Source organism: Orycteropus afer, unplaced genomic scaffold, assembly GCF_000298275.1.
Source record: "Orycteropus afer afer isolate SDZICR_OR568_19922 unplaced genomic scaffold, OryAfe1.0 scaffold00436, whole genome shotgun sequence".
In the NCBI taxonomy this organism is placed as follows: Eukaryota; Metazoa; Chordata; class Mammalia; order Tubulidentata; family Orycteropodidae; genus Orycteropus; species Orycteropus afer.
Genome location: NW_006922023.1, coordinates 91,222 through 103,086, shown reverse-complemented (window position 1 = coordinate 103,086; position 11,865 = coordinate 91,222). Strand labels below are relative to the sequence as shown.

At 39.1% G+C, this 11,865-nt stretch overlaps 1 protein-coding gene across 1 annotated transcript in view; it reads right to left on the bottom strand.

The window, feature by feature from the left end:
• TMEM68 (transmembrane protein 68) overlaps positions 1-11,865 on the bottom strand; it is a 79,606-nt gene that overhangs the window by 6,409 nt on the left and 61,332 nt on the right. The window contains exons 4-5 of the mRNA XM_007954162.1: positions 6,451-6,511; positions 4,410-4,549 (exon numbers count right to left, since the gene is read on the bottom strand). Of these exons, the coding sequence (XP_007952353.1) occupies positions 4,410-4,549; positions 6,451-6,511 (201 nt within the window). The remainder of the gene's footprint in view (positions 1-4,409; positions 4,550-6,450; positions 6,512-11,865) is intronic.

Here is an 11,865-nt window from a genome sequence, read left to right as displayed (position 1 = left end):
AATCATGGGAGAAAGAAGGGCTGCTTATGCACAGGGAGACAGCTCAGGGGGCAGGAGTGTATGGAGGGATGGACACTGGGAAGAGTTAACTATGGGAAGGAAGTGGGAGGGGAGCTGTGGCATTGTGGTAAACTGTGGTCAATGTTATGAGACAAAGTGTATGTGAACTGTTGTATGGAAAGTGAATTTGCTCTGTAAATCTTCACCCAAATCACACACACACACACAAAAAAGACCTCTCTAAACCACTGTTTTTATATCTGTAAAATGGGAATAGTACTTATTTCATAGTTATTTTGTAGATTAAATGAAGTTGAAATGATGTATTAAGGCATCTGGCACAGTGACTGACACAAAGATTGTGGTCCATTAAGTATAGTTTTGGTAGCTACAATGTTTATGTAAAAGTGTCTAAAAAGGAACAACTACAAAATAATTAAAATGCAAGATCATTTATAATAGTTATCATCTGAGATGTGACAAGAAAGTATTCTGAAGCTCAGACCTGAGAGTCCTTTGGTTGGCAGTGACCAGGGGAAGATCAGGTACTGTTTGGTTTGGGTCTCAAAGGATGACAAAGATTTCAGTAACTTCTTCAGAAGGAAGAAGGAGGAGGAAACAAACAAACAAAACACAAGAAAACAACTGTTTATGATACAGTGAGTTGATTTGGCTGGAGTAACAGTTAGGCATTCAAAAGCGGGAGGATATAAAGCTTTAAAATTAGGCTTCAATTAAATCATGAAGGGAGCTAAATACCAAATGAAAAAGCATAGACTTTGTTTAATATGTACTGAGGTGTCAAGGAAGGATTTTCAGACAAAGAAATATCAGTTTATGTACTAAAAGAATACAACTCTTACAAAGATTGCCAATGACTTCCTTCTGTCACTAAATCCAATGGTCATTCTTTAATCTTCACCAGTGTAACCTCTCCTTCACCAAAAACCACCTCCTTGTAATTTCCTTAGCTTCTGGAACCCCACACTCTCCTGTTTTCTTCCAGCTCTCAGGCTGCTCCCCTTCAATCTCCTTTGCAACTTACTCTTCCAAAACCAGGCATTGACTCGTTCGCCAAAGAATCTGTAATCTCATCCATTCCCACAGCTTCAATTCCCATCCATTTTTGCTAGTGACTCCCATGTTTACATCTGCAGTCCTCTGAGCTTCAGTAAATGGTTTTCCTTTGAATGTTTCAAAGGTACCACTCAATCATAATTTGAGACTAAAGTAATATTCTTTCCTTTCCTACTTTGTCCTTTTCTGAGTTATCTCCCTATTTCAGCAAATTATACTACCATGAACCTAGCTGAATAAACCAAAACCTGCAAGTCATCCTTAGCAACTTCTGCTTATCAGCCACACCTAACCCATCAGCAATGTCCATCAGTTTTAACCCCGGAATATTACTCAAATTTATCTACTTCCATCTATCTTCTCTCCACCTTAAAGTATGTGTCTGGGTGTATTATGATATATAATATAGATGTACATATATACACAACACATCAAAGGGCAAGATTCCAACCAGGGTATAAAGGTACTGGAGCTGTGTCTGACAAGGCATTGTTTCAGGGCCAGGGAGGAGTCATGCTGCTTGGAGATTATGTCCTAATTCTAATATAAAATGTTGTAGGACTTTACTTTCTGAGTAGAAGAGAAATAAACTATGAGTATAATTAATGAGGTAGCTCTGGTGGCGTACTGCCTAAGGCATTTGACTGCTAAAAGGCTGGAGGTTCAAACCCACCAGCCACTTCTTGGAAAGAAGGTTGGGCAATCTACTTCAGTAGGGTTATTGCCTCAGAAACCCAAGGAGGGGTCGCTATGATTTGGATCTGACTCAATGGCAAACACAACAACAACAACAACAACAACAAATACTTGATGAACCAGTTGAATAACAGGAAGTTAAGTGTTCTAAGAATGAAGTTCATAGACAAAAAGTACATGATGCATTATTAAAGCTACCTTTGTGAAACTGTTCATATCAACTGTTTCATCTGAATTATCTCATCTATTGTAATATTGTAACTGATTCAGTGCACATTCAGTGCACTTTGGTAAGTGTCTGAATCTTGCTGGGTTCTAGTATGGCTGACTGTCTTATGTTGTTGTTATGTACCGGCAAGTTGGACCCGACTCACAGTGACCCCTCCTTGGGTTGCCGAGGCAGTATCACTATGGAAGTAGATTGCCCAATCTTCCTTCCAAGGAGTGGCTGGTGGGTTTGAACCGCCAGTCTTCTGGTTAGCAGTCAAGTGCCTTAGGCACTATGCTACCATAGTCATTCATTATTTCTCCCTACCAGGCCCCTACCTACTGAGCCATTCTGTGGAGGGATTATATATCCTGCCCACTGAACTATGGTTTGGTGTGTGACCTTGATGTGGCCAATGCAATGTAAGTGGGAATGAGGTGAACCATTTCCAAACAGAACCTTTCAGAGCCACATCATGTTCCACTCCTGACCTTCTCCTACCATGAGAATGGCTGTGTCCTACATTGTTGTTGTTTGCCGTCAAGTTGGCCCTGACTCATAGTGACCCCTCCTTGGGTTTCTGAGGCAGTATCACTACAGAAGTAGGATTGCCCAACCTCTCTTCCAAGGAGTGGCTGGTAGGTTTGAACCGCCAGCCTTCTGGTGAGCAGTCAAGTGCCTTAGGCACTATGCTACCAGAGCTCCTGTGTCCTACATTAGGGCTCTTTATTCTATGTGAATCCCAGAATAAAGAAGGCATGGGAAAAAACTGTAGCTGAACCTCAGTGGAAATGTGCCTCAAACAGATACAAAGTTTACTGGTAAGAGCTTCTGAGATTTGGGGGTTGTAATGTAGCATTATCCTGCAAAGCTGACTGAATCACCCTTCCAAACTCCAGCCTGTTATTTTCAAAAACCTACATATATAAAAATAATATTCCTAGCTATCCTGCAGTTTTCCAGTCTAATGGTTTCTATCCCTGCAAAACTCTTTCAAATCAGGACCTTGTTGTTCCTTTCAAGTAGATATGGGGATCATTATCTAATCCATTTACTCATCAAACATTTATTGAGATCTAATTAAATACTTGACACTGTGCTAGGAACTGGAGACAAAAAAATTAATAACATAATCTCCACTGTTAAAGAGTGTGCTTTTATTTATACATAGCTACAACAATAGAAGGGAATTTTAGGTACAATAGAAAATTATTATTACACACACAAAAGATCCTTATTATCCTTCATCTGGGCCATTAGAATAAATTATATTCCCTGCTTACATCAATACTCCAGGTGAAAGTGAAAAAGAAAAAAGTAGAAAGAAAAAGGTTATACTTCTGTTTGCTTTGGACAAAAAAAAAAAAAAAAAAAAAGAAAGAAAAAAAAATCAGTGGAAATTACATGAACCACTACTTCTAAACAGAAGGATGTTCTAACTGAAATGTATTTGATAGACAAATTTCTTAGTCTGATACATAAAGCCCCAGAAAATGTAGTTCCTACTTGCCTTTGCCTTTCAAAACTAAATTTAAGCATTGCATCCCATGAGGAGGCTTCCCTGATGATTTAGATGCCTTTCCTATGTGCTTTCATCAAACCCTAAGCCAGTGGTTCTCAATCCCAGAGGTTTGTTCCAAGGGGAGACATTTGGTAAACTAGAGATTTTTTGATTATCATTACTAGATAGGTGCTAGTGGGTGAAGTATTAGCAGTCATCTAGTGGGCAGAGCCCAGGGATGATGGTGAACAACCTACAATGCACAGCTCAGCCCTCCTGCAACAAAGAATCATCTGACCCAAAATGTCAGTGGTGTGAGGCTAAGAAACCTTTAATAAAAAACCAATAATGGCTTTTAGCATGCCATTATTGTAACATGCAACACTTTATAAACACCGATTTAGTTATTTATCACCTCAACTGGACTGTAAGTTCCCAGGATAACAACAGCAGCCAGCATGCATGGCGTACTTATGTGCCAGGCATTCCAAACGCTGAGTCTGGGTGATTTTGTGCAATTCTCACAAATCATTCTGAGTGGGTACTATATTTCCTTTCCTGTTTTACAGATGAAGAGAGTGAAGCACAGGGTACCTGACATCATACAACTAGCAAATAATGGAGCCAGGACAATCTGACCCAGAACCACACTCTCAACCACTATGACATTTTCCTCAGAAGATACTTCTACATGATAGGAATGATTTCTTTTCATGGAAGTCGAAGCTTGCTTTCTTCTGAGCATCTCTGAACTTTTAAATGTCTCCAGACATCATGAAATGTTCCCTGGAGAGCAAAATTGACCCTGGTTGAGAACCCCTGACCTATAACATGGTTATAGCATATATCAATGAACAGAAAATGACATTTTAAAATATAATAATTGCAAAGAAAAATATTCTCTAAGATTAAGAAAGAATAATTTACCTTTTCAGCTAATTCTTCTGCTGTTATCTTTGGATCATATGGAATGGGATCACCTAAGTAGGTACGTAACTTCACTGGAAAACCTCCATACATTGGAGCAAATGGATAGCGAAATTTTTCATAAAGCCATCTAAATAACCCTATTTTAAAGTAAACAGAAGCATTTTAATTGATTATTCTGAGCATGTAAGTGTAAACTTCCAAATTAATTACTTAAGACTTATAATGAAGATGCCATAGTATCACTTCATTGAAATTAATATAAGACATTTTAGAAAAATGAGCTTTTGAAAATAAGAAAACTTTAAAAAGGCAAACAATTACTATCACTGCAACCAAAAGGCAGAAGCTGATAGTTTTAGAAATCTCACAAATGAGTCAAATGAATAAAAGGAAAAAAAAAAAAAGGAGCATAAAATATATAAACATGAGACTAATAAACTTGGCAAAGAACTAAAAACACTGTAACATTATTGTAAATTAGGAAGAACAAAACTAATGCAGCAAAGAAATTAATGTTAATGACCAAGTCTGGAATTTGGCTGGATTTAATAAATAAGTGGTTGTTCTTGTTGTTGTTGTTATGTGCTGTCGAGTTAAACCCGACTCATAGTGACCCCTCCTTGGGTTTCCGAGGCAGTATCACTACGGAAGTAGGATTGCCCAACCTTCCTTCCGAGGAGTGGCTGGTGGGTTTGAACTGCCAGCCGTCTAGTTAGCAGGCAAGTATCTTAGCCACTATGCTACCAGATAGCATGCAAAATAAGTGGTAGTACTATAAAATAAACTGATGGATATGTTTTAATGCAGTGCCTAAGGCACTTGACTGGTAACTAGGAGGCTGGCGGTTCAAACCCACCAGCCATTCCTTGAAAGGAAGGTTGGGCACTTTATTTTCATAGTGATATTGCCTAGGAAACCCAAGGAGGGGTTGCTATGAGTCTGGTCCGACTTGATGGCACATAACAACAACAACATGTTTTAAAAAGATATTATCAAAGGAATCCAAAAAAGGAATCCACAGTCACAGAATGTATGGAAAATTTAAAACTATTTATATATGGAAACAGAGAATACACTCATATGACCCAAAGTAATATTCAAAAAAGAGGAAATCACTAGGCCCTGGCTTTTAAGGTATTCAATTTTAAATTGAAATTCAGGAAAGTCAAAAAGTAACCCCCCACCCCCAAAAATAGAAACAATTTGTAATTAGAGAAACCATGTTAGGAATAATTTCTGCCTTGCCACTTACTTCTGAAGAAGAAATGAGCTGAGAAAAATCAGAAGAAATAATTCTACAACAGAAGTTAAAGATCCCATGAATCTGCCTTTCTACTTTAAATTTGAAAAAAAAAAAAGGGGGGGGGGAGGGCATGGGAGAATTAAAATCTAAAAAAACATAATGGAATATCAACAAAATATCAAAGTAATCATAAAAAAACCCATGGCAGGTTAAATCTCTTCAGGAAGAACTTGTTAATAACAATCATGAGGATCACTAACAATAATAATGCTAGGAATACATTCCATTTTAAGCTCTAAGTTCTTCAGGGCTGAGCAGAAAAGACAGTATGGGCAATATGTAAATTTGTCCTTAACTTCATATGAATGAATTAATAAATAATAAATAATAAATTACATAATTTGCTCTGAAATTTTAAAGGCCATTACAAATTAGCTTCAATATGTATATAAGAAGGAGCTCTGGTAGCATAGTGCCTAAGGCACTTGACTGCTAACCAGAAGGTTGGCGGTTCAAACCCACCAGCCACTCCTCTTCCATAGTGATATTGCCTCGACAACCCAAGGAGGGGTCACTATGAGTAGGGGCTGACTCGACAGCACATAACAACAACAATAACAACAACATGTACAGAAGAACACTATTAACAAAAATCTAAAGTCTAAGACCCACCATTAGTTACAATCAATTATCATTTAAATCTTTAACAGAATAATAAAGATTTAAATAAACAGCTCAAATATTTTAAATACAGTATTACATTTTAAATATTCTACTTCAATTGGAAAAACTTACTTGTTCCTCCAAGTGACCGAAATCCTTCTCGAATATTTTGTGTAAACATAGGAATAATGGGCTGAAGAAAAAGAAAATTCAAATTAAGTATAAATACATTAGCTCATTCAATGTTTCTACTGAATCACTACTACATATTTTTAAGGGCCTGTTTTAGATTATGAAAATAAGGTATTTTAAAATAAAGTTATGCTTGACTAGTTGATTTATCAGAATAAACTCAACTTGAGCATTTGTAAAAATATAAATTGGAAACACTACCCTCTAGTGGTAACACATGGCATTTCACTTAGCAACTTACCAACATTACACATAAATCCTCCAAACTCAAAATAGAAGTTAATCATTGATTTCATGAAATAAAATGAATATGGTAAATTAAATTGGTTTCAATGAGCTATAGTGAATAGTAGTAGTACATTCACTGAAGTAAAAGTTAAGACAACATTTAGAGATTCTCTCCAAGGGGACAGTAACATAAATGAAATGGCAAGGATTTTGGTAAGTGTAATCATATAATTGGGAGCTCTGGAAGCATAGTGCCTAAGGTATTTGCCTGCTAACCAGAAATCTGGCGGTTCAAACCCACCAGCCACTCCTTGGAAGGAAGACTGGGCAATCTACTTCCATAGAGATACTGACTCAGAAACCCAAGGAGAGTTCACTATAAGTTGGCACCGACTCAAGAGCAGTGAGTTTGATTTTGGTATCATGGAATTAGTGAAACCACTTGGTAAGCATATTAAATCTAAATGTTGAACATCAATGATAAGTAAATATAAGACTCACTGCAAAAAAAAAAAAAAGCATACACATTAAAGGATTTTTATATGATTAGATTTTCGAGAATTTTGGCTCACAACTTAAATGATTTTTGGTTTTCCATGGTGCATATCAATGATTTAGACTTTTAAAAATGGAGACCTTAACTAAAAATTATAAAATGACGAATGAAGTAAGGAAGTTATGCCACTGCAAACACTGAAGTAGATAAAAAGTAAAACGTTTTTAAATGTACACAAATTATATTCAATTAAATGTTTTAGAACAGATAAAATGTGTGTTAGTGCATGTGCATGTATGGAAAGGACCATTTACTTATAGCTCACCATCAGTATATGGCCAATACAGAATTATCTGCCTTCAGTAAAATTTGAAATATTCAAATAAATTAACATTCAGGAAGTCATTCCTATTCAGTTTTGGAAACAGTAAGACATAGTACACTGAAGAAAGAGACAAAGAACACAGATTTCTTTATAAAACTTATTATCTCTAATACAACTAAACAATAATTTATTTCATGTATAACTTTCCTTATCAGAGTGGAAGCCTCCTAATACTAGGGATTTTTTTTGTTGTTGTTCACTACTGTATCCCTAGAACCTAAAACAGTGCCTAAAGACTAGGTATTAAAAAAAAAAAAAAAAAGCTATGGATAAATTAATGAATAAATGAGGAAACAGAGCAGAGAGACCATATCTCTAAAAATTTCAGAGAATACAAAGGATCAGAAATAGAAGAAATCTCAAAACCAATTAGAAAGAGGAGAGAAGTAAAGCAAAGCAGCCAGGTGAAGGATTTACATTTGATGGAGCTAATTAACAAAGCTATTATGTCAGATAAAATACACTGAACTCTTGCAAAAAATTCAGATCATGATCTAGCAAACCACCAGTACTTTTTAAAAAAATAAAATGATGGCTGAAATTCTAATATTTTTAAATAGTTATAAAGTATCTTTAGATTTGGGAATTCAGAATGTGCAAGGAAGAAAAGAAAATTTTCAACTCACATTCACACATCACTTTGCCTTCTTCAACCAGTACTACTGGATATGTCTGCCGACTAGCATGACCTAAAAGTTTGTTATAAAGTATCTCTGGAAAGATTACCCTGCTTACAAATCATGGCTTAAACAGTCAACTCTCTGGAGGATAGACATTTCTAGCACCCACTGAAGAGAAGAATGCTAACCTTAGCAGGCTCATATTCTAGGCTGTATGGTTTGCAAATTTGCATTCAAGGTTGCAGCCTTAAAGTTACAAGCATTATCTTATCACAATTTGATACTGAAGTATAATTTTTCTCTCCTTGCTTTGCACATCCTTTGCGTACAAGGTAATTTTGTCAATAACCTAGAATTAAACTGTTTACATATATATGCATGTTTCAGTATGTATTTGTGCACACACATGTGCAAGAGAGAGCCAGCGAGCGCAAGAGAACATATTTTTAAAAATCGTTCTAAGGGAATCAGTTTACAATAGCTTTGAAGTCTTACCTCTGGCCCTAAAAAGTTGAGAACCAGATTCTAAGATGGAGGTGTAAAGAGACCATTGTTCCAACCCTTCCCTACAAACACAACAGTACAAGGAAATTTGTATTGCTTTGAGGGACTGAATTGAGGAGCAGAGAAAAGCAGCAGGAAACTGCAGATAGTCAAAAATCAACAACGGTGAGTCGCTTATGGTAGAAAAATTGCTTCTCCTAATATCCCTGACCCTCTCCCCAGCCATGTGGGCCACTGGCTGCTGTGAACTGGGGATGTGGCCCCAGAGAAAGATGCTGTTTCCCTAACCACCACAGCCCATCTGTACAAAGAGACAGAACCTGAAGCTTCCGCTCTGAAATCAACAAGGAAGACTTCCCCAGGGGTCTGTTTGGAGTGGGCCAGCACTCACCCTACCCAGCAAGCCTATTATGAATTGCGATGGAAGGCTTGTGTAGTGGAGTCTGCTTCCAATCAACACTACACCTGCCTCCCTGTGCACCCCATAGCTCAGGTCTCTGAAACCAACAGGACAAACCTCCTGGGAAGACAGTTCTGGCATGTTTCCTTCTGTCAGTGCTGAAGATTGCTGACTGAGGCTGCTATGTGCTAAGAAAGAGGCATCTTTAGTGGAGGCTATACTCACAGCCAACAAACTACAGGGAGGACTCTGATAGCAGTAAGGCAGATCTCTCCAGAGGTCTGTTTGAACCATGAAAATCTCTTCCCCACCTGGACACTGTCATCTCCAAGACTACTGTGAATTGCTATAGAAGGCATCTGATCCCATAGTCAGTATTCTACCTGCCTCCTTGCATAACTCATAGCTTTGGCCTCTGAAACCAATAGGACAACCCTCCCTGTGGATCAATTAGGGTTAGTCTGCCCCGACTACCAATTGGCACTTGTTGTTGTTGTTGTTGTTATGTGCTGTCAAGTCAGACCTGACTCATAGCGACCCCTCCTTGGGTTTCCGAGGCAGTATCACTACGGAAGTAGATTGCCCCATCTTCCTTCCGAGGAGTGGCTGGTGGGTTTGAACCGCCAGCCTTCTGGTTAGCAGTCAAGTGCTTACTGAGGCTGCTTGTGTTAAGAAGCATGAATCTTCAATGGAGGACGCACTTAAAGCCAACAATCCCATGGGGAGACTTCATAGCAATAAGGTAGACCTCCATGGGGATCTGACCAAAGGTAGACCTCCATGGGGATCTGACCAGAGTGGGACACCTCCTACACCATCTGGCAATTGTTGATTGCCAAGCTGTTGCAAACTGCTACAGGAGGCCCCCAACAGTGGAGTCTATTCCCACAGTCAGCACTCAACCTGCCTCCCTGGGCATCCCACAGCTCAGACCTCTGAAACCAACAAGACAGACCTCCCTGGAGAACAGTTGAGTCCATCTGTTCCTTTATACTTGGTGCTTATGACTGCTGAGTGAGGCTGTTGTGTGCTAAGAAGCACAATTTGATGGAAGCTACAAGCACAGCCAACATACTATAGAGTGGGCTCTGATAGCAAAAAGGCAGACCTCACAGGGTTCGTCCCCAGTGTGGCTACCCCCCCTTCCAATTGGTAACTGTCAGTTAGTTACTGGACTGATACAATCTTCTACAGAAGGTTCAGGTCTTAGGCATCTAGTGCTGTTATAACAGAAATACCACTAGTGGATGGCTTTAACAAACAAATTTATTTTCTCACAGTTTTAGGAGGCTAGAAGTCCAAACTCAGAATGCAGGCTTTAGAGGAAGGTTTTCTCTCTCTGATAGCTCCAGAGGCGGGTTCTTGCCTCTTCAGCTTCTGTCTCCTGGTTCCTTGCAGATTTCAGTGTGCCTTGGTATCTATTTTACCCCATCTCTCCTTTCTTCATTTGCTTGCTTAATCTTCTTTTTATTTCAAGAGACTAATTCAAGACACACCCTATATTAATACTGACTCATTAACCTAACAAAGGCAATCAATTCCCAAATGGAATTACAACCAGAGGCATAGAAGTTAGAATTTGGAACACTTATTTTGGAGAGACACTATTCAAATAACAGTTCCCTAGAGCGGGAGCTCTGGCAACAGAGTGGCTAAAGCACTTGACTGCTAACCAGAAGGCTGGCGGGTTTACTCGGAAGGAAGGTTGGGCAATCCTACTTCCGTAGTGCTACTGCCTCGGAAACCCAAGGAGGGGTCGCTATGAGTCGGGGCTGACTCGATGGCACATAACAACAAGAACAACAGAGTGGACTCAGGGGGGTAGGTCAACTAAGTGGAGAATGCGCCTCCAAACAACACAAGGCCATTAGACTCTGCAACCAACAAGACAGATCTCTCCAAGATCCTCCTGCGGAGTCCCAGTCCCTTATCCTCCTGAAAAAGAAGAAAAGCAGCCCCCACAGAGTAAGGAAGTAAGTCTTGGGCAAAACCACATGGCAACACCCAGACCCCAAACGGGATCACGAGTTGTGGGTTATTTTTGACTAAAAACATGGTTACAGAAATAGAGATAGGAGAGGGTTTTGCAGCCCCTGCTGTACAGATTGATTAGTATATAATATCTCACTTGAGTGGTGGTACCCACTAGTGGAGAGATGGACCACAACATATTCTATGTTTGGGAGACACTGAAAGTAGAAAACTGAAACATGGAACTTTTGAATCATAATTAACCCAGAGAGGCAGAAAGCACTATCACAGAAGAAGAGGAAATGTTAAGAAAAGGCCAAAGGCTCTGCCCACCTAAGAGTTTCTTGCAGAAAGCGGTGCAGGCAAAAACACCAAATGCTGGGGGGAAACTGAGAAAGTGAACATATTCAAAAATTCCATTGTTCCCATAAAAAAAATAACAAGACACACAAAGAACAGATAAGCAACGGCCCATCCAAATGAACGTGACAAAGGAACTGCATGTGTTGTTGCTGTTGTTGTTAAGCGCCGTCCAGTCGTTTCCGACTCATAGTGACCCCATGCACAGCAGAACGAAACACCGCCCGATCCCGCGCCAGCCCAACAATCTCTGCTATACTTGAGCCCATCATCACAGCCACCGTGTCAATCCATCTTGTTGAAGGCCTCCCCCTCTTTCGTCGACCCTCCACCCTACCAAGCATGACATCCTTCTCCAGGGAATGGTCCCTTCTTACAACATGACCAAAAT